This window comes from Lupinus angustifolius, chromosome LG16, assembly GCF_001865875.1.
Source record: "Lupinus angustifolius cultivar Tanjil chromosome LG16, LupAngTanjil_v1.0, whole genome shotgun sequence".
NCBI classification, from domain to species: Eukaryota; Viridiplantae; Streptophyta; class Magnoliopsida; order Fabales; family Fabaceae; genus Lupinus; species Lupinus angustifolius.
This window is the reverse complement of record NC_032024.1, coordinates 18,457,089-18,481,079: the sequence shown is the minus strand read 5'-3', so window position 1 is coordinate 18,481,079 and position 23,991 is coordinate 18,457,089. Positions and strand designations below refer to the sequence as shown.

Here is a 23,991-nt window from a genome sequence, read left to right as displayed (position 1 = left end):
TTTTTTCAACCTAACAAATAAAAAAGTCATCTCTATCGCATTATTCTCTCTCATTACTTTTCAGCTATTAAATATACATTTTTTATTAATGAAATTTCTATTGGACAAACTAAATAGATGGTAAAGTTGTGTGATTTAATGATGGTACAATTATAAAACATTAAATAAAAGACAAATCTTTTAAGATTCTGACTTTGTCAACCCTTTCAATTAATCATGACTACAAACAGTCCAAGACTAATAATTCAGATTAGTGTGATTAAACTTGCCCAATGTATTAAATCAATGAGTCATTAGTTGGATAAATGAATCAATAATTTAGTTGATTGATTCAATTTACATTAAAAATTCTAAAAATTATATTATTAGCTAATATTATTTAATAGCTTTATATTACAACTTTAAAAGACATTATCATACATAATTAAATAATCAACAAATAAGATTTGACTACTATAAAATTTTACAAATAAATTAAAAACATAATCAAATAATATATGCATTGCGTTAATTACAATAAAAGTGTACACTAAATTTAAAATCTAATTAAATAACAGAATTTTGATATAACATGAGTAACAACTCACATACATAGTTACAAATAAATTTAAAAAATTGATTTATTTTATTTCAAAAGGATATTGTTTTTTTGTACATAAAAAGGATGTTGTTTTGTTTTTTTTTGTTTTAAATTTTTTGGTTTACTAGGTTAGTCCGACCATTCGAGTTATAAATTTTAGGCTTAAATCGACTGAGTTAATTAATTCAACCTGATTTTGATACAAAAATCGATTCAATGGGAGACTAGAACCAATCAGATGTCTAATTTATGGTTGAACTGGGCAGTCTCAGCCAGGTTTTTAACAATAAATTCAATACATTATCTTTAATAAAAAAACTTGTACACAAGTTAATTTAAATAATAGATCTCCTAAATGAAAAAGCTCATTGGATATGAAAATGGCTATTTTAATTCTTCATATTTTAATTAGATTTTAAATAAATAAAAAATCGAAATGGAAAATCATTAGTCAAATCAGTAATTTAGTACATAAAAATCTCCTTCCTCCAAAATGTCCAATTCAAAAAGAATTTAACATAAAAGAGAACAAATAAATGAGAATAAAAATAATGTATAATATCAAGTAAATGTGATAAATTAATCTCAATATTCATATAATCGACTTCGTCTAATGAGGTTAAGACCATATTGTTGTTTTCGGGGTTGCATGTGATTATTGAAAATAATGTCTTTGCTGTTGGTGTGACTGAGGGCTAATTGGTAATTTAGATGAGATATTCTATAATTATTAGGTCTTGAATTTACAAGGTTAATTAGAGGATTAAAATTACTTTTTTGTGTACATAAAACAATACTTCTTAGGAATGTTATTCATCACTGAATGGATCTCTATTTTTTTTAAGGAAATGTACATAATCTTAATCTGTAGATAATTTACTGATATAATAAATATTGAATTAGATATGTTTAGAAAATATTTTATAATACATATACTACACACAAATATCAAACCTTTATGATTATCCTCAAAGAATGTTTAGCTATAATAAAATTTAATAGCTTGCATATGAACATATGGAGAATTCAATATTCATTATATATGCTTACCTCTTAATTTAAATGTTTTTCTTCGTTCTGTTCCGTTCTTTGTTTTTTTAAATGTTTCGTGTTGTTTAATTATGTGGTTTTCATCACCACGTATTTTAAAATATTATGATTTTCATTTTGTAATGAAATTAATTTACATCTTTTAAACATATGATACTATGATTTACAATCTTTGGGTCATCTAAATATAAAAATATACTTTAAAAATTGGGTTATTTTAGAATAGTTTTTTGTATATATATACATGTTATTATTATATTATATATTTGTTTTTTATTAAAAAATACCAAATTTAAATATCCAAGTAAAGAATTCTGTAAATGGAAGAAATTACCTTCCTTATCCAATTTTGTATTGTAGGAGAATGTAAACAATTTATGAAATTAAAAAATAACTTTTGAAAATGTTTTCCATTTCAATTCAATTATTTGAAAGTTTAAATACAAGGTTAGGGGAAAATTGTGTACATGTACTTAATTGATTGCATGTATCCCACATGATTTTGATCGCTATTTCAAAACTCTCAAAATTTTGACATTTCAAGTAAATCCGATCGATGCATGCATAATTGTGGTCACGATATAGTTTTATATCTCGTTATAGATCCATATTTAAAATCATAATTTTATGTACAATCTTATTTGGGCTGCTTTTGGAAGTTTTTTTGTATTGTACTTTGAAAGTAAAAGTTAGAAACCAGATTTTTGTCCTTTTTGTTTGATAACATGACTAAACTAATAGAATTTAAAATACAAACAAGAGCAATGACCCAACTTTTCTATTGGCCAACTAGAGAAAATAACTAAATAAAGTTTTTTATGCTTTCAACACATCATCTATCATTGATTTGTAATACTTTTGTTTGAAAGTCAATCAATGATAGTTAACATATTAGTCGTGTAGATTTGTCGATAGTATAAAAAATACTTACACTGTCAGTATATACGTATTAAATCCCTAAATAAATGACGTATGTAGAATAGCTATGGAATTGTAAATGATAATGAGGAGCAGCCATAAGTCATAATAATAATTCATTGTTAGAAAAATGTGACACATATGGCTTTCCCCTTTTGAATCACAAGTTGGCAATTCTCAAAGTTTGCTTCATTTGATATGTACTTGTCCCGGACTTGTGTTGATAATCGTTGAGTCTTCTATTTGTGAGTCCTTGATTATTCATTAATATCTAAAAAATTAGAAAATATTAAAAATAATTACAAACAACTTATAGAATTACGCGTCTCTTTCTTATAATCTTATATGTGTTTTAGACAGTCAAAATAAGATAAATAATAAAAATTAAAAACATAATTTAGACACAATTTAATTTCTTTATTAAAGACAATTTAATTTTTTATTAAACACGATTTAAATTGTCGGTTAAACATATTTTCTTTTACTCAAACAAAATTATAAAACAAAGACACTACTTAAACATTATGACGGAAATTTATTTATTAAGAATCATTAATCAATGTAACTTTACATGACATTTATAGATTAACAATATAACATCACTTCTTAACAACATAACATCATAATGAAAAAATTATTTAACAAGAACGGTTTAATCAGTATAACATAATATCACAATCATGGATTAACAATATAATATCATTACTTAATAATATAAAACCATATTATCAATAGTATATTATAATTATGGATTAACAATATAACAATATAATTATGATTAGCATGACATTATAGTTATGTTATCCTGTGTATATATGCATATATATAAGATTTGTGAGTCCAGGTCTAGGTAACTTATTTTCCAAATCCATTCAACAATAAATTTTAAAATCTCGGATCCAATTACTCATAGGTTATAAAATATAGACCCAATTGTGGGTATTACCATCCACCTATCTGTAATATAGATACCCTTTCCATTAATGTAATATAGATACCCTTTCCATTAATATATATAATTTGTCACTAATAGGTAAGGATTGAAACATGATACATCACCTATATGAAGCATATTACTTCCCTTATAACATTTTATGTCACATCAAACTTCTTTCGTAAATAGGTCACACTCAAGTTTTAAAAAAAATCTATTTAACTTAACAGACCAAAAGTTAGATCATCTAAAATACGTATTAAGTAATATTATCATATATGAATTTTTAATATAAAATATGTACAAAAATATAATATAATTGTTATGGTTTGAAATTTGATGAGTTAAGGTAAAAATATATCTTCTAATCTATTTAAATATAGACAGGCTAACATATTTCAAGATCTTATAATATAATAGGCCTATAATTAGGCTAATAAATCAAGTAAGACTTTAAAGAGAGTAGTGATAAACTTTCATTTTTTTAAACAACTAAACAGATCAAATCTAAACTCCTATATTCAATATAAATTCGATTTATTTAAGGCAACATCTAGTCTAAGCTAACCTTTTCCCATTCGTAAAAACAAGTTAGCAAAATTTTAAATGAGACGGGTATCTTTATTGATAAAAGGGTAATGAAAATTAATGAGTATAGCATATTTATATGTAGAGCTAATGTACATTTAGTGTAACATGTTTTTCGATCTTATCCGTTTCATCTCTCAAAAATTAAAAAACTCAAAACGGTTTCCACAAATTTTAAATATGAGTCAAATTAGTTCATTTTAGGATATTTTACAACACGTGATAGAGACCAATTTGTAATTAAAAATGACAAACTTAACTTACATTTAAAAAATTTAGGATCACTTTGGGTTTTTCAATTTTTGAAGAACCAAACTGAAAAGTCGAAAAACATGATAGATTGAAATAATTATTTACTCTTATATTTATGTGGAGCATAATGAATGTGGTCCTATGCTTCATCCAAGCATGGACGTTTCTTTATAAGTCAAATTGTCAATTATAATATCCAAGCCCTACACGTTACTTAATGTATGCAAATTTATCTATTTAATGAGGCCGGTGATTGGTGATTCAATTAATCCATTGAAACAAAAATAATTGAAAGAGCTCAAATTGCAAGGTGATATATCTTAAAAGAAGCAAACACTAATAAAGAGAGAGGTAGATTCACAATTATGGGTAATGCTTTGTTTGGTAAGAAGAGAAGCAATAAAGGTGTAGTGCACCCATTGAATCATGAAGGTGTGAGAATCAAGGTGAGAATGAGTAAGGGCAAATTCAATGATTTACTATGGAAGGTGAAGATGAGCAAAGGAAATTTAGAACTTGGACATTTAATAATTCAAGAATGTTCAAAGGGGAGGCTTCATGCTAGTGTTGTTGTTTCTAATGTTGGGGATGGTTGGAGTTTAAGGGATGTAGATCTACTCTCCCACACTTAGTCTCACTTCACGTGTCATAACCTTGTGATTGGTTGAAAAAATAAATTTAAATTTAAATTTAATTTTTAAGTAATTTTCTGACCAATCATAAAGTCATGACACATGAAGTAATACTAAGTGTAGGACATCAGATGTCCACCCGAGTTTAAGGGCAATTCAAGAACATGGTGATGAATGATGATTGATGATCATCTTTGTTCATGTGCAAGTGTCTTGTCTATATTTAATGTAAGTGTGTTAAAGGGTCATTTTAAGTTTATAGTTTCATCATAAATCAAGCATAATTATAGAAGGCAAAACCCAATTATATACATGTACTTAGGTATTTTTTCTACATTTGAAAACTTTGTAGACAAATACGTTTTTTTGTCTTTGTAGATAAAGATAAAATTGTTGGCTTGTAATTTAAAGGTGAATGCTTTGTAAAACGATAACATTAGTTATACTAAGTTGAGTTTGTGTTTGAGTGGTGGTAGCATCATCAAAGGATTGTGGCTTAATCATGAAGTATATATTATACATTTTCACATTTTATTGTCTTAATTTTTGTGTTCAAATTCAACTTTGTGATTGTTATATACTAAGACTAATACTTTCTTGATAACTTTATGTTGTTTAGGGATTTTTTGTTGATTATCATTGTACTCCATTGATCACAAAACAAAGTAATATACCAATTACTTGTAGTTTAAATTATATTATATTTTTCAATATGGAAAATTTAAATTAATGGTTTAAGATATGATAACCCAAAAAGTAGTTTAATTAAGGATATATAGCCGATAATTTATGAGGTGATGAATATTTATTGTTAGATAAGCAACTATAATTGATGAGAATTTAGTTGAATAAGGTAATGAAGGTTATGTTAACCAAATTGTACTTGTATCCATAAGGTTATGAAGGTTATGTTGATGTGACTTTGAATGCACCAACTAAGCATAACGGGTTTAGAGAACATGCATTATTAGGTTGGACAAATACTTGGATAATAATGGATCACAAAAATAATCATTTAATTATTTTCACAAATTATTAATCTAAAAATTAAAGTATGGATTAATTAGTGTTAATAGTGATAAATATGATATATTTATTTGTCTAAGAACAAAGGATAACTTTTTTTTACAATCTTTCACAAAAACCTTCCCATATCTCAAACCCTATGCACCCTTTAAGTATCATTCTCTAGTTGCATGGATCATTCAGAAAGTTGAAAGTAGTTTGGAGTTTAATATTTATATACTTTGAATATAAAGTTTTTTTTATAAGGTTTATATTTTATCAATTTTCACATATATTGCTTTTATGTGTTGATTGTAAAAAAATTATTGCATTATCAATACATCAATATTAAATTTATTATTTTGATACATTTTTACATTCCGTTCAGAATATTGATTGTTTATTTATGGTCTTGGTAGCGGTTTTTGTTGATTCATATATTATGCAACTAGAGAATGATACTTAAAGTGGATAAATCTCAAAGAAACATAATTTGAATGAGTCTAATTCCTCTTGATTTGGAATTGCTGAAGTACAAGATGGAAGTCTTAGAAGTCGAATATAGTTTAATCATAACAACTAATTTTTTATATTTGTACTATTAGTTTAAGGTAGATTTGGCAATTAGGGCCTTCTATTTGAGTTAGAATTAGGGCTAGCAAAGAATGGAATCATCTCGATATTTGTTCGTAATCCGACTTATTATTTAGTTTGATAAACTTGGTTCATGAACCACACTAGTTAAACTCGAGCTAGAAATTGAACTCGTTAAATAAACGAGCCGAACTTGAGTTGAATATAGTTCGACTTGTTAGGTTCATGAACTGACTTTATATATAACTTTATGTAGTATTTTTTAAAAATGAATTAATTATTTGATTTGTCCAAATAAACCAATTCAAGCTGACCTGAACAATTTGTGAACTTTAATCGAACTAAACTCGAGTTACAAAATAACCCGTATCAAACTCGATTCGAGTTTCAAGATGAACAAATCCTTGTCGAGTTAAATCAAACTGAACTCTAACCCTACTTGGTTTGACTCATTTATAGCCTTAATTAGAATCAACTAAATTCATGCTTGAAACCATGATAAGATAGTCCTATAAAAAACCACATGTTATCCGTATTGAAAACTACTTGTTTAAGCTCTAGAACAAAACATTCCTTTTTAACTAGATCAAACGGTTTTTAAATGTGCCATGACCTTAGTATAAAATGAATAGTACAATATCTATACATTAATAGTATAAAGATTTATATACAATTAGTATACTATCTATCGTTCATTTGTATTACTTTTTAAAAAATCACTAATAGTATATAAAATTCTTACATTCTCATTGTATACATTTTTTCTCGAAAATGAATTCGGCTTTCTATAAATAAAAAAAAGAGGTGAATATAAAATAAAATTTTTGTAGAAAAGAGGCTTAAACTAATGAGAAGCCCAATAACAACACTCATCTATGGTTTTCCCCTTAATCCATATTTAAACCCTAAATTCGCATTACACTTGCGGCTTGTACTTCACTATTCTACAATCTCTTTCTATCTTTCTCTATTTCGAGGTTTGATTGTTTCGAATTTCTTATTTCCATTACAATTTTGTTTTGAAAAGTTGAATTTTTTTTTTGTAATTTTGAATTTTCACTTCAATTGTGTTTTTTTCTTCTTCAATTGTTTTGTGAATTTGTAGTGTGAAAATGTCGCTTGGAGAAATTGCTTCCAGTTACGCTGCTTTGGTCCTTCACGATGATCAAATTCCTATTACTGTATCCTTTTTTTTGTGCCCTAATGTTTTTTCTTAATGTATAGTAATGCTAATGTTTGATTCATCTTATATTTTTAGTTTATGTTTTTTTAATTGTTGGTATATATTTTGGATCAGTTGAAGTATTGGGTAAGTAGAATTAGTGAAAAGATATGAACTTTTTGTGTAGGAAGAAAGTTTTCTAACTATTTATGTAATTTTGTTGAAAGAATTTGGGTCGAATCTAAATTCATCTTGTTGGAGTATATTTTTGGATCAATTGAATTGCTGGTGAAGTAAAATTGACAAAAAAAATGTGATCCTTTTTTGTAGGAAGAAAATTGTTATAACTGTTTACATAAAATTGTTGAAAGCAATTTGTTCAATTTTTCTTCTGGGCGTCGATTTTCGATCAAGTTAAGTAATGATAAGTGTAATTCAATCAAATACTAGAATTGAGGATAATCTAAATATGTTTGTTCTTGTAGGCATTGGTATAAATTTGGAATTAATTGAAGCTTAGGGTAAAGTGGAATGAATAAAAAAACATGAACTTTTCTTTTTCGGGAGAAAGTGGATATTACTAGTTACATATACATGTTTAAAGGAATTCAGACTAATCTACATTTTTTTCTTTGGTTGTAATGACTTGGAATCAATTCAAGTACAAGGGAAGTGTGAGTTATAGGTTTGTTATAAATTTGTTTGAAGATGATGTGTTTCTCCTTAATTCACTGTTAATAGGCTGACAAAATCTCCGCCGTATTGAAAAGCGCCAATGTTCAAGTTGAATCTTATTGGCCCATCTTAATTGCTAAGCTTGCTGAGAAGCGTAATCTCGGGGATTTGATAGCGAGTGCTGGAGGCGGTGGAGCACCAGTAGCTATTGCAGCAGCACCAGTTGCTGCTGCAGCTGGCGGCGCTGCTGCTGCTGCTGCCGCCGCTCCAGCTCCTCAGCAGGTAATTCTTTACTGATAACATCGTTGCTGTCATCGCCGAACTCTATTGTTGACATGACATTTGTTTGTCGCAATTTTACAGGAAGAACCCAAAGAAGAGAGCGATGATGATATGGGATTCGGTTTGTTTGATTAGGAGCTCGGTCTCAGTTAATTGTTTTTTGTTCCTATGAGTTTACTTATGATATTATTTTTAGTACTAAGAATTTCCAAATGTTAGTTTTTGTCCATTTTGATAATTGAGACTAGACAAATGTTAATGTTGTCAACTTCTGTTTGATACTATGTCTTTGAATGGTTGCACAAGCAATTTTGATAGTTCATATTTCTTCCAAATTTATGAGATTATATTATCATGATTATGAAGCAAACAATAGAATGTTTCTTTATAGTTGTCGGGAAAATTTGTATGAAGACACATATGCCACGTCAGATTTAGAGACACGTGTATTTATGATTTTTGATGTTATCATTTATAACTAAATTTTAATTGAAATTAAATTCTTAATATGTTGGTAATGTTTTATTGTTCTCTCAAGTTTTTCTCTAGTTTCTTAGTTTATGCTTTTCTAAGTGATGGGGAGTGGAGTAGAATGATAGGTAATTATGAAAAAAATGGAATTAATTAAAAAGAAGTTTGATACAACATTAAAACTATAAACCATCAACAATTTTGGGATGATGTTGTAGGATTATTTCATGCTAATACCCATATGTTAAATAATTTTTTTGGGATGATAGTGTAACTTATATTTCTCATATATGAGTAATCAGTGTAATGTAGGTACATTTAAAAAAAAGGATGAGTTGTATAATTTCGCTACAATTCAGGAAATGTCATTACACTCCAAAATCAAAGAAATAAAAATAATATGCATATTTAAAGGTAACAAGATAAGTCTAGTTAGACTTTTTTAGTAATTAGGTTAAACTTAGGCTTTTAAAAAACATATTTAGTTGAATAAGTCTGATTTTAGGCTATAGGCTATTTGAAAAACCTATTAATCCGGCCAACCTATTAAATTATATTATATTATTTAATATAAGTAATATTTTTATTTATATAATATTAATATAAAAATGTAAACAAGAATATAATTTAGTTGTTAGGATTTGAATAACTAGTTAAGAATCGACCTATTATCCTATTTAAATATAGACATAATCTATTTCAAGACCTTTATAGTATAACATGCCTTTAGATAAGCTAACATGTTAGTTCAAACTTTAAATATGTCAGACATATACTTTGAAAATTTTAAAATGTGCAAACAGACGAGACTCAGGGTCGTTCATACTATATATGATATGCATGTTTAAGGCAAAGTCTGACCTGGCATATTTTGTATAAAATTAAAAGTTCAGTTCATAAACCTAATGAATTGAACTATAATTAGATCATGCTCGATTCACAAACTCAAATTTTATTAAAAGTTAAAAAGGGCCCACACTTTTAAACATGTCACACCAATGCGAAACTTTTTAAACATGTAAACAAACAAAGTTGAGAGTCCTATATGCCATATAGGTTCTCATTGTTTAAGGCAAAACCTAACCTGCTATGTTTTGTATAAAATTAAAAAATTTCAATATATATGAGTCGAACTTAATGAGTTGAACTATAACTGAGTCAAACTCAATTCACAGACTCAAATTTTATTAAAATTTAATAAAAAAGGGCCCAACCGGGTTCGAACTGGTGACCTCTTGATCTGCAGTCAAATGCTCTACCACTGAGCTATGGACCCAATGTGTTGCTCAAGTGATAGATTTGTAATTGAAAAAAAAAATCAAGTGATAGATTAAATTAGATATTGATTTAATAAGAGTTAGTGATGAAATTACATAGATCTGCATTTTATAATTTTTGATTTTGTACTGGTCCACTTAACACTTGAAAGGTTCGTATTATATTGTATTTTTTAGTTTCAAAATACTAAATTTCTTATCTTCACTAGTAAAGGAAAATGACGTAATAAAACAATAACTCCATATTTTGATTGTTTTTGTTGAACAAACTAACCCAGCTTTACTCTTGTTACATTGATTGGTTGATGAAGAGTGTGAGTAAAGAATAAAAATAAAAATAGAAAAAAATAAAATGAGTAAACTTAGAAAATAGACAAGAAATGGGTTTAAAAATGGGTGATATGAGTCATTAGGCGGGATACATATTTATTGTCTCGCAGTTTGTGTCACTCTATGTGTCATGAATTTTTCTAACCAATCACAAACTCATAGCACATGAAGTGACACAAACTATGAGACATCGTATGTGAGACGTCGTATATGCTCCCCACTAGTTGTTGTGTTATCAAAACTTCAAAAGACATGGCTAGACTTAGAAGGTGGGTTGCTAACAAATGTTTTCATAATAGGTTCTTGAATCATTTGAAAAATTAAAGTAGGACCCTAAATTAATACTTAATAATTCAGTACCCAAAATTATTGATCATTTTCAAATTCAATGTCCATTAGTTACAGACCTGTAAATAAGTAATTGTAGATCAATCTTAGAATTTAAAAAAAGGCAAACAAGTGCATAAAACTCCTACTTAGTGAGGTACGGGGAAGATAAATATACACAACCATACCCCACAAACGGAGAGGTTATTTCCGATACCGAGCCTATAATTTGAGCACCATAAATTGTGTTCTGTTTGGAAAAAAACTGTTAGTCTAAAGGAAGTGATTTGGACTTTGGTGCAATCCTTTCCTATCTTAAAATCTAACATCAACCTTCAAATGTAAAAAATAATATATTTACAAAAAATTATTTACTTATTTCAAAATTTGACAATATAAAATGAAGAAAAATGCCTGTTTCACACAAGATGCTACATGTAAAATAAGCAAGAACAATCTTGTGGGGCAAATCTGATTACAACTCTTTTGCTTTTGAAGTCAGCATAATGCAAATAACATTACATAATTTTTATGTTTAGCTATCCAAACACTAAAAATAATGAATGTAAAGAGATCAAGAAGAGGGGAATTACAACTTTAGAGCAGCTATAGCTTCTGGTTTAAAATCAACTCGTAGACCCAATACGCGCCTAACCTCTGCCGGAGTTAATCTCCATGTCATAGGTCCAGAGTTTTCTCCCCAGAAATCAAGAATCTCAGACACTTTTTCTAAGTTTAGAATTGTTGCCATTTGAGTGAGACGAGCAAACTTGTCCCGAACAGTTCGCTGAGTCATGATGCTAAAATGGCTTACCAAAGCTCGAGTATCTCTGTCAAGCTGAAGACCACCAAGCTGACTGAATCTTTTCTGCATCATAATTACTTCAAGCCTTTTCACGATGAAGTCGATAACCAAATGAACAAAAGTGTCGTAGTTGTTGGCGGTCATCAGCGGCTGCAGCCATGCTACGTTTGTCTCCACAGCATGGAGAAGTCTTTGAACCCATGGGTCATTCACCTCATTATCTGCATACTCGGCCTCTGAAAGTTCATAGCTAATTGTTCCTACACTGTCTAAAACTGGCCGTATTCGTGGTGTAATGGTTGCCACAAGTTGTTCTATGCCAGCATTCAAGGCTTGTTTGAAAGCATTGCTGCTTTCTCCCATTTCAGACAAACATGATTTTACCTTCTCTCGATCTGCCGGTGCAGGAAAAACCTGTATAAAGTAATTAAGTCGGTTAGTGCTGCAATTTAGAATGAATAAAACAGATAGGCAAAGTAAACTTCCGTAGATAAAAATATGACAAACAGTTTATGACTAAAATACAGTTAAAACAAAGAATGTAATTTTTTTTAATATTCTCAACCAATCATACATCATCATGAGTGTGACTTTTAAGGTTACAAAGAGATACAGTTATACGCGATGTGAACATATAGAACTATAAAAGGAGCATGGGAGGATTATAATCAGATAAACAGAGTTATCTTTGGGGTCACCGAGATTGTTAAATAAATGATTTCTAAAAGAACAAGCACATTAAACACGTATACATAGAGTTATTTTAAAGTAAAATCATGAATAACACCACTTCCAAAGCATACTTTGAGAGCATTTCTTTAATCAATTATCGACTTGTTTATGTAAACAAATATCAACCAAGAATTACTACAAATTTGACCATCTATGTATCATACCATTCAGGGAATAATAACATCCTTGAAATTGTTGTGTTCTATATTTGCTATTTTCCTATATTTATCTCCGACTTATTTGTCCATCACAAATAAAACTCTACTTATGATCATAGCAGCAAAGCATCATTGTCGTACTCTAACCCATGTCACTCTAAGTCGTGTACAAATTCAACGACACAGAAATTTGAGAGCATTTCTTTAATCAATTATCCACATGTTTACATAAATAAATATCAACCAAGAATTAATACAAATTTGACCACTCTACAGGAGTAAGTGTAAGAAGTAAGTAATTACTTACTCTACAGGAGTAAGTAATTTAAATGAAGGGATGAGATGGGGAGTAACTTCTTATGCTTACTCCGGTAGTAAGTGGGTCCCTATCAAATTACCTTCTAATGGTACACAACTTACATAACACAAATGACATACCAATCCTATTTACTGCTTCGATGAATTTCATTGTTAAATATAACTGTAAAGTACTAAAAATAACACCACTAACCTCAGCACACTGTTCTTCAATTTCATACTTCAGCTTCAGAACATATTCACTGCTAACATCGATATTATTTAAAGCTGTTGCAATTTCTGTCCCAGTTTTCTGCACGCCAACACCACCAAAGAACAGCTTTGCACCAAGGTTCGGCTCCCTTATTTTCTGCTGTAAGGCTTCCTGATACTCATTGGTCAATAAACTACTAGCACCACTCAAAACCGCTATAACAGAACTTATATTCGAAGTGGATATTGCTCTTCGCAAACAACTCTGCAATACATAGAATACATCATCCACCATAGAAGTGGTAAGGCTATCAGGCACCTGTTCATCAATCCGTATAGCTTTCCTAACATTTTCCACCATGAAGAACCCTTCCAGAATCACATAAAATCCAGTTAAATCTTGTGCAACCTTACTGAAACTACCGCTCCTGAAAGCCTTCGTCGCACGAGGGACCAACTCGGGGTCCACAGAAGTAAGACCTTTGATCTTCGAAATCGCAAACTCTGTATAATCCTCGCCCAATTGCATAAGTGACAGAATCTCCTCCAAGTACAACTCAACCTCTCGCGGATCCGGTCCCTCGGCACCTCCTCCAACTGCCAATAAATTACTGTTCTGTGCATTGATCTCAGATGACAACTTAGCTAACTTCCTATATTCCATATACTTTTTCAAAATCACAGAACCTCGCGAATCACATTCCTCTTGTAGCTCACAAATCGCATACACAATCCCATCCTCACCACATAAACCACTCAAAATCTCATTATTCTCTTCAATCGCCAACACGATATCCTTAAACAAATTAGTCAAACACAAAACAAAATTAACATTAACATTGCTTCCATTATTTCTCTGTTCAATCAGATCCACCAATTGTTCAAACTCGACCCTCGACCTCATCCCAATTACTTTCTTCAAATAACCAACATAGACCTGCAACCCCTCCTCCTCCAACCCTAGCGGTGTATAAAGCCGAATAAACCTCAAAATCGAGCCGTGATCTCTCTGATCCACTGCGACCGAGAGCTTCTTCCTCACAATCGCTTCAAGCTGCTTCTTCGCGCTCATCAACCTCTCCCTCTCATCATTCCCACAATCCTTGTACTCAGCATCAATCTTAAGAAAACCCTGCACATACCTGTTAGAAAATATATCATGTTGCAAACAGAGACACAACATAACATATGGAAAATATATATGAATAAGACTGTAATTCTGAACGTTCAAATGTACAGAAGGAGGATGGTCTTATATATAAGACTGGCACAAAATCATATAGAGTCTGTTTGCTAACACACCATAAAGTAGCTTGACTAGCTTATTTGACCAAAGTTAAGAGCTGATAAACTAGTTGGTTGAATCGAAAGTTCGAAACCATTCGGTAAGATTAACTGATAAACTAGCTAATAGGTGTAAAATTGAATAATCCCCTAGCTTATAAACTACCTAAAGTAACTTATCAAATACAAATTTATAAGCACCTAGCTTATCGAAACAAGCTCATTTACCAAACACCAATGTGTGGACATTTCTAGTCAAATAGGCACTAATTTGTTAATGATGTTACCAAGCACGCACTAAATCACAATTAATCTTACCAAACATTTCCAATTCAATTACTCACTTTTCAACTTTACATCAAAACAAAGAGCCACAAACAATGATTCTAATTCCAAAAATGAGATCCTAACATAATTACATCAAACAAAAATAAACCCTAAATCAAATGAAATCTGAACAAAATACCTCGCCGCGGATTCATAATCCTCGGAATCAAGCGCCCTATACACACCTTCCAAACAATTCCCCCTCTCAACAATCGCATCAATCCTCAAAAGCGTGGATCTCACGCGCGACTGCGCTAGATCAAGCTCACGAACCTTCCTGCTGACGTCATCAGCGAGATCACAAGTAGAAGAAACATTGTTAAGCATGTAATCAGAGTCAGATTTAACAATGTTGAGAACTTCAGAAGAGCGTTGAAGATGAAGAAGGTGTTTATCGAGATCGTTACGCTGAGATAAGAGATCGTCGAGTTCAAAATCTAAGGCTCGTTGGTGTGCGATACACTCGTGGAGGAGGCGCGTCATGGCGCCAACTTCGGTTAGGGATCGAACGTATTCTACGGCTTCCGGTGTGCCCCACTCTATGGAGGATGATACGGTGGCGGAAATTGGAGATGAAACGGTGCCGTTTTCTTGATCCATTGTGTTGTTGTTCTTCAGTGTGGGAGTGGAACCCATTGCGTTTTCAAATTAACTGGTTTTATTAGATCTGGGAATGGATCATTTTAACATACAAGAAATGTACGCAGAATGCTTCAAACGACGTCGTTTTATAGACCCGGGTATTTTCAGGGATTTATTCCAACAAGTGTTGTTCTCAGTTATCAAATCATCGACCCACCTTTATGATCAATGGGCCCTATACTTAGACCAACGATTTGTTAGTTATTGTTTGTTTCATTTATCATACTTGAAAATTAAAAAGAAACTAAAAATTACCAAAATTAATGAGTATAAATTTTGTCCAAATGACAATTTGGTCTTGAAAGATCTTAAAGTTCCATTCAATCATATGAATTGATGATCAAATTTTTATGACATTTAACCAATTTTATTAATGTGTAGGGATTAAATTGTTTACAAAAAAAAATTAGCCCATATTTTCTTGCAAAATAACTTCTTAGGGATTAATTAATCTACACATAAAAGTTTTCATGAAGTATTTTTATTTTATTTTTTATTTTCTCTCAAACAAAGTTGGGTCGAGCAAAAATAAATTTAGTAATCATTTAAACCTTTTTCATTTTTTTTATATGAATGGTAGAAAAATATGAAATTATGAATATCTTATTGTTTAGGCATGGTTATCTTATTGTTTTGCTTAAAAAAAGAAATTAAACAAAACAAATAGATTAAAATTTAATTTTTTTGTCTAAAATAACACATAAATAAAACAGATTTTTCAAAACGACATCGTTTATAAAAATTTCAATAATCACCAATTGGTTTTTCTTTAAAAATTCAAGTTGTGAGAAATTCCATAGCTTAAAAAAAATGACAACGAATTCTACTTTATCTCTTTCTCTCACTCCTTCTTCTTCTTCTTCTTATTATTCCTCAAAGGATAAGCTTCAATTTCTAGCTTCATCAAAACGATGCGTTTCATTTTCATCACTTCCCATTCTCTTAACTTATAAAGCTAGGGTTCTAACACCGTTTTCAGCATTAGTAACAGAACGTGAAAACGACGTCGTTTCAAACGAAGAAGAAAAAGAAGAAGAAGAAGAACAATGGAAGAAACCAATAGCTACTGAAGTTTACGTTTGTAACATTCCAAGAAGCATTGATTCTGATTATTTACTTAATTTGTTCAAGCCTCATGGTGATGTTTTATCTGTTGAGGTTTATTTCCAATTTCTCATTTTATTTTAATTAATTTAAATTCCGTCAAAAACCATATACAAAAACGATTAAGAATGAATTGGAGATAAATGTAATTAAATAAACATATGATGTTTCATGATAGAGTATTATGGTGTCGTTCGTGCCGATCCGGTAGATTATCAGATTTTTCTGTTAGTATAGATTATATGTACTGTAGATATATTGTTGATAGCTTTTTTTGTTTATTTGTTTTTTCATTGCTAAGCAAGATAGACAAGTGTTGTGAAGTTTTCGTTATAGTAATGGTAAATTATGAATCAGGAATTTAGTTCAGTATTATGAAATGTGAAATACAAGGCCTTGTGTTCATCTAGGGTTTTGATTTTTGTGGTTTGATATACTGTAATTGTGGTTGCGGTCACATTACTAGCATTTTCCTGCGATTGTGGTAAATGTAAGTAACGGAAACCACGGTTGAAAACCGTACTTAATTTGTTGCTGCGTGATGTTGAGACTGCTGAAATTGGTCTCTTTATTCTCGAAAAAGACCAATTCCATTAGGTGTAATACTCTCTAGGACTAAAATGAGATTCTTCCCTTTGAAGCCTTATGTGAAATCAGCCACATTTTTCAGAGATAAATTTAACTAAAGGGTCGCCTCAGTGCACGAGGCTCCCAATTAGTGGAGGCTAGGAAGGGGAGATTTATGTAGCATTATCCCACAAGCAGAAGATGGACTGTTTCCAGGATTTGAATCCATAACCTCATGGTCACTAAGCAACAACCTTTCCTTTAAATAATAATCTAAATGCAAGCTACCCTATTTTGCGAATATTGTCGTAAAACCCATTTTTTTTCTCTATTATTGTATATACCGTAGAGGTTGATAGTTTATTCCATGTATTCATTTATCTAAATTGATAAAGTAGATCATGTATGATTTATGATAGAGTATTATGACGTTGTTTGATCCATGTAGCCGACCCTACCTTTTAAGATAAAGGCTTGGTTGTTGTTGTTGATAATGTTGTTGTTGATAAAGTAGATCGTGCCATTTTTCTAAAGTTTTCATCACCACAATCCCAAGTTGGGAATCAGCAATGCAGTGAGATAAGTACGATGATATCATCACAAGCCCTTGTGTTTATACTTAACTGCTCTGGTGCAGGTTAGCCGGAATGCTGAGACTGGTGAAAGTAAAGGGTGCGCTTATGTCACATTGGGATCTATTAACTCAGCAAGAAATGCAGTTTCTGCATTGGATGGATTGGTTAGTATGAAACTTGCCTCCCTGCTTGTATTTGATTTTTGTTGCCCTGGCTATTTGATCTGAAATCTTGTTTTTTTCCTCCTTTTTTCCTTTGTCAAAACTAAAGGATGTTGGTGGGCGCGAAATGCGGGTTAGATTTTCGGTTGAGATGAATCGTAGAGGGAAGAATCTCAAGATACTGAACTCATCACCCAGGAAAGTTATATACTATGAAGGTCCTCATAAGTTGTATGTTGGAAATCTTCCCAGGCCTATTAGGCCTGAAGAATTAAGACATCTCTTTGTTAAATATGGTACTGTGACAAGTTTAAGGATACTGATAGATCAGAGGGAGGGGAGAACCCGAGTCTACGCGTTTGTCTCTTTCCTTACAGCGGGAGAACGTGATGCAGCAATGTCCATCAATGGAATAGTAAAATCTGTTTTACCCACTTCTTAATGTTGTGCTTCTTAGTTTAGGTCACTTGTGTCTGATGCTATCTATGTCTGGTCTTTCTTGCAGGACTTTGGTGGCCGTAAACTAGTGGTTAGAGAAGGAGTCGACAAGTCCGAGTTAAGCTGAAGCTTCAAAATCTGCTTAGAGATGCCTGTAATTTTGGTTGTTTCAGCAAAAAGAAGCTCTCTGCTGTGGTATGTATTGCTGAGATTGATTGAGTGACTTATTGTGGCAGTTCCATCAAAATTGGATTCATGTTCTTTATCTTTGTTGTATTAATCAGCAAAAGCAAAGTTCTCTGTTTTTTGGAACATGATTTTGTGAAAATTATTCAAATTATGGTCAATGACAAGGTGAGTATTAATATTCTTAAGTAGTGTATATCTAACCTTTTCATTCTTCAAATACATAAATAGAAGCATCATACACTAGATCCATTTTCTTCTAAGCTTAAAATTGTTTTTAATCAGTGCCTATAAAATGGAATGGAATGAATTAGATTTTAATTGGTCTTTATGAAAAATTATTTTATATCATTATAGGTTTGAAATGTTTGCTTTTGTTCTATGACCTTAAAACAATTTCTTCTACTTGGTGTTTTGTTATCAACGACTTTGTTCTATGTGCAAATGTTATCGCTAGAATGGATAACACGATCGATACTATGTTTAAGTCAACTGATAAATCAAAGGGACTCAACGGGGTAATTTTGAGTTGAGTCGATCGATCTGCCTTTCGAGTTCATCGGCCGACTCATCTCTTATGCTGTTACTAGTCAGGTCTCTCCTTTTTTAAACTCTAGGACTCTACTAACTCGTGATTAATGGTAGCGACTCGGTGGTATAATGACTATTACATGAGATATTTAAGCTTAATAGGTGGTACACTCAGTATATTCATGGACTTAAAAGGTCGCATGTCAGAACCGAGGTGTTAAATTACTTCTACTTTCCATTACTCCAAACTATGTCAATTATTTAGGGGTGTTTATGATAATTTTTATACTTAAAAATTAATAATCTAATTTAGTAACATTGCTTTGAAGTGGATATGGATTTAGTGTGACTTTCAACCAATTTAAAATGTGATTGATAAATCTTAAATTTAATTAATAAATCATAAAACATATTATAAAATCTCAATATTTAATAAATTGAGACTCTCACTGCCCTAAGCCAACATTTGACCTACCCTTATGATAGGGTTAGTTTCTCTTTCATTAAATACTTGTTTAGTGTAAATCATATATGAAATATAAAAAAATCTTAGTCACACTTGCATTTGATTCAAGACTCACACATGAAGAATAAACATGGAAACAATAACAACATGGACATTTTAATGTATGGTTTGTGTTTACCCTTAAAATAAAAAAATAAAAATATTTGTACCTACACAAAAACTTTTAGTTTTAAAATATTATCTTTTTTTCCTTCCTTAAACATTATCCCAAAAATTCTTTTTATCCTTTACAGAACTTGAATATGAAACTTTATTCGAATCTTAATCCTATTAGATGATATCAACTATATAGATTGAACAATAACATAATATTATATTTATTTACTTCAATATGAAACTTTTGTCAAGAAAATTAAGCCCCTCCCCTTGTGCCATTAGAAATAGTTACTTGCCTTGACCTTTGCAACAAGTAATTTTATAATGCATATTTGCAAGAAATATAAGCATTTTGGAAATGTTTTCATTTTCAAAAACCAACCATGAATTTCCTATCCAATAAAGTACCATAAAGCCTTATCTTCCATATGAAAAAGAAATGAGTGGTTCAACTCTTCAAACTCTGGCACAATAATCTCCACACTTTATTTCCAAATTATCTAACACTTTTTATATTAACATGGCAACAAAACTTAGAAACATAGGAAATATCTCAATAACTAAATTTTATATACTCTCCCTAGTGACTTAAGAATATTTTATAAGACACAAAACTTAATAAATTATAACTTGAACTTGCATCAATGGCTTCAACCTCTTCATCCACACTAACTTTATCTTCTTCAACAACCCTTGTTGATGGCAAGGTTTCAAGAAAATCACAAGCTACTACCCCAAAATGTGTTACCCTTCCAACTCAAACTCATTCATGGAATTCCACTTCTTTTTGTAAGTCAATTTCAAAAGCATGCACACATAATCCAGAGTATTTCATTGGTAGCCTATTTTTTTTTATCGGCAATTATTAGTATGTTAGTTATTAGTATGTTAATATTTTGTTGTGGGTGAGGGTAGCCCTATTAATATTTGTATATCAACTTTTATAAATATTTTTTTTATTTCCAATATTGTTATGTTATAAATGTGCAATGTGATTATATTATCTTAAGTGGGGTTTCGAAATAGGGTTTTAAAATTAGGTTATAGTTAAACCAACCAATAATATATTGGTGCAAATTTATTTTAAAGTTTAATATTTATGAATTGTTTGTATAAAGTTTTATACACAATTAATATATTATTCATTGTTCATTTATATTATTTTTGTCTAAGAATTAATAATATTTAATATATAAATGATGAATGGTGAGTTGAGAGCACAAAAAAACATTACACTTTTACATACATACTAAATCCTTTGTTTTATAGGCTAAGGGGATATATTTATTATATACAACATTGTTTTGGTCCCACTAACTTGTTGAAGTTTCAACATTAATAATTGATTTAATATATTTATACCAATAATATAATTATATTTTTATACTGTCAGTGTATATATTTTAAACTCTTAATATTTTGGGTTTATTCAAATACGAAGTTACGCATTCGATATGAGCGCATGAACGAAAGAATTTGTAAGTGAAAAAGTTTTATAGATGGAACCATTACTTTAAAGCTTTGATTCAAAACAAGGTGTCTTATTTGCGTCTCTTCATTCTTCCTATATTCCGATAACAATAAGACTTCCATATGGTTGGAGGCTCCACAGTCGTGATCGAGTAAGATAATTATGTAAGTGGATGATTGTTTCAGGTGGCAAGTTTGCACGCAATGTAATGGCAATGGCTAGCAGCACCGCAGGAGAGGTAACAACTGAAGCTGTTGCCACAACTGAAGCTGTAGCCACAACTGAGATTGTTGAGCCCATTGAACTCCCAAGTTTTGTTAAGACTATTCAACAAGCGGTAAGAATCTCAATTTCGAGTAAATACTCATTTTAATCTCAAATTTATATTTTATTAAAAATTTCAAATGTCAGTCAAATTAGTTTTTTTTATGGTCAAATTAGTGTCTACTAAATGTTGTAAAACATGTTAAAATAGACTAATTTGATTCACATTTAAAATTTTTGTGAACCATTTTAGGTATTTTTTTGAAGAATTAAACTGACAAAGTCAAAAAATATAAAGGACCAAAATAGATATTTACTCTACAAATAAAAAATCAATTTGTTCACATAAATTTATAGACCCAACTTTATAGTCCTTGCAAAATATGAAGAAAAAAAATCAAATGTGTAATCAATATAGTCATATTAGTCCGTTTTAGCTTTAATGTAAGCGACGATTTAGTTTCCAACGGATATAAATTTGACCATCATTTAAGTTTTTTCGGATCAATATGATTTTTCCATGTTTTCATGGATTAATTTGGGTTTTTTTTCCAAATTATTTTAAGTTAATGTATACGTGGGTGTTATACATTTAAAATACGCGAGTCAAAGATTATTTGAAGTTACCAATTTTTAACTACTATGCTCAAATAGAAAACGCATGAAAGCGCTATTATACATCTAAAATATGCATTGTTGAACTGCAACTCTGACGTAGTAATTGTTAATTTATCTTGGTGATTTTTTGGGTGCATATATAGTGGGACAAAGTTGAAGATAAATATGCAGTGAGTACAATAGGTGTTGCTGCTGCAGTTGCATTATGGGGCTCAGCTGGTGTTATCTCAGTAAGTTATTTAAATTCTCATCAATTCTCATTCTCTTCTCCTCATTTTTTACTCATATTCATTGGTTATAACTTTTTTTTACTTCAATTGACTATATTTATTTTGTGGTAAGAGTTTAAAATCATGCACCGACCGCGCTGTAAAATCAGTACATCATCCATCATTGATTTTTATTACTTTTTTATAGTTAAAAATGGTTAACAAATCAATGGTGGATGATTGCTGACAGTGTAAAATTCTGAGTGTGTACATATTAAATCGTTGTGATAATGCATTTGAAGAAGAATTTTAAATCTATGCAATCACATTGTAAATAATTATACACAGTCAATGCATCGTCCACAATTTATTTGAATTATTTTTTATGAAAAGTCAATGATTATTAAAAAATGAATGGTTGACAATGTAGTGGTAGTATAAAAAACTCTTACATTCTCGATATATACATCTTTTTCTGATTGATGAAAGTTATGTTGATTAAGCAATGTCAATGACTTATATATAACAGGCAATTGATAGGCTTCCTTTAGTTCCTGGGGTTCTTGAGGTTGTAGGCATTGGCTACACTGGGGTAAGTCCATTACACTTTCACTACTACCATCACTATACTAGGAATTATTAATAATGGTTCATTTCAAATGGTGTAAAATATACTTATATCATTCGATTCTTAAATATAGGTACATGTTTAATTGAATAGTACATAATAAATAATATGGATATATTTGAGATTAGGATTTATAATGAATCGAAGTAATTCAGTATTTGTTTGAAACTTGACTCGTTATTTAGTTCGACAAGTTTGGTTCGTGAATCAAATGATCCGAACTTAAGCTGAATAGAGTTCAATTCGTTAGTTTAATGAGATAATCATATTTGAGTTGTTCAAATTTCGAACCAATTCGAGCTGAGTCGAACAATTCAGAACTTTAATCGAGTCGAACTTAAACTAAAAAAATAATTCATATCGAACCCGAGTTTAACAAATTCTTATCATGTTAAGCCAAACTGATCTCTGGTTCGACTCAATTCTGTTCGTTTTTAACCTATTTGATACCAATGGTCACAAAACCACACAATAATAATTTGTTAGTTGTTATTCTATATAAAAAAACAAGAAAATGATTACAATGAGAAATAAGTAGCATAGGTTTAAATCCTTCTATTATATTCATTGAGGAATTAAGTAACATCTATATATTAATTCATTTTCTGTCTTTTATTGTAGTGGTTTGCATATAAGAACATAGTTTTCAAGTCAAACAGGTAAGTCCAATTTCTCTTTCAATAAATTACTACAATTTTGTTCAATGGACTAACTTATTCCGACCCGATTCTCGACTACGCGATTATGAGTAATGTTTTTTCCATAATTACAGGGAAGCTTTGGTACAGAAAATAAAAGAAACATATAGTGAAATAACTGGGAGCAACTACTAATTGCTTATATAAAAAAGATTTTTATCTTGCATGCAATTTTATTGAATATTTAATAACCATGCTTCATTTGGTGGCTATAAGTTGTTGCTGGATCATAGTTTATCTCATATAATATAATGTAATCTAGCCTGAAAATAAATGTAGCTTAATTATATTAATCCACTTAAGTAGAATTTCATTTCCTTAATTATCCCTTTGGGTTTCTGAAATAAAAGAAAATTGAGTTTATGTAACTGAGTTCAATGACTT

At 30.3% G+C, this 23,991-nt stretch overlaps 4 protein-coding genes, 1 long non-coding RNA gene and 1 other non-coding gene across 7 annotated transcripts; 4 read left to right on the top strand and 2 right to left on the bottom strand.

Annotated features, from left to right (window-relative positions):
- LOC109328982 lies at positions 4,601–5,246 on the top strand. Its single transcript, XR_002105499.1, has 2 exons — positions 4,601–4,919; positions 5,099–5,246. It is a non-coding gene; the product is annotated as an uncharacterized LOC109328982 (long non-coding RNA).
- Positions 7,417–9,028, top strand: LOC109328981 (60S acidic ribosomal protein P1-like). 2 transcript variants are annotated; one of them, XM_019562638.1, is made up of 4 exons: positions 7,417–7,530; positions 7,659–7,734; positions 8,457–8,672; positions 8,754–9,028. In XM_019562638.1, the coding sequence occupies exons 2-4, from the start codon at positions 7,666–7,668 to the stop codon at positions 8,805–8,807; spliced, it is 339 nt and encodes a 112-aa protein (XP_019418183.1). In that variant the 5' UTR covers positions 7,417–7,530; positions 7,659–7,665; the 3' UTR covers positions 8,808–9,028. The 2 variants fall into 2 exon arrangements, with proteins under 2 accessions (XP_019418183.1, XP_019418182.1); XM_019562637.1 differs by having other exon boundaries at positions 7,496–7,519; positions 7,656–7,734.
- Positions 10,348–10,419, bottom strand: TRNAC-GCA. Its single transcript has one exon. It is a non-coding gene; the product is annotated as a tRNA-Cys (tRNA).
- Positions 11,479–15,589, bottom strand: LOC109330014 (conserved oligomeric Golgi complex subunit 4-like). Its single transcript, XM_019563969.1, has 3 exons — positions 15,033–15,589; positions 13,284–14,424; positions 11,479–12,296 (listed from the first exon to the last, which is right to left on the bottom strand). The coding sequence occupies exons 1-3, from the start codon at positions 15,527–15,529 to the stop codon at positions 11,667–11,669; spliced, it is 2,268 nt and encodes a 755-aa protein (XP_019419514.1). The 5' UTR covers positions 15,530–15,589; the 3' UTR covers positions 11,479–11,666.
- Positions 16,335–18,751, top strand: LOC109329834 (33 kDa ribonucleoprotein, chloroplastic). The gene is made up of 4 exons (XM_019563694.1): positions 16,335–16,693; positions 17,844–17,945; positions 18,052–18,357; positions 18,448–18,751. Exons 1-4 carry the CDS (start codon positions 16,346–16,348, stop codon positions 18,505–18,507), a joined length of 816 nt encoding a protein of 271 aa, XP_019419239.1. The 5' UTR covers positions 16,335–16,345; the 3' UTR covers positions 18,508–18,751.
- LOC109329835 (protein CURVATURE THYLAKOID 1B, chloroplastic-like) lies at positions 20,275–23,907 on the top strand. The gene is made up of 6 exons (XM_019563695.1): positions 20,275–20,508; positions 21,376–21,527; positions 22,216–22,302; positions 22,811–22,873; positions 23,531–23,568; positions 23,682–23,907. The coding sequence occupies exons 1-6, from the start codon at positions 20,364–20,366 to the stop codon at positions 23,740–23,742; spliced, it is 546 nt and encodes a 181-aa protein (XP_019419240.1). The 5' UTR covers positions 20,275–20,363; the 3' UTR covers positions 23,743–23,907.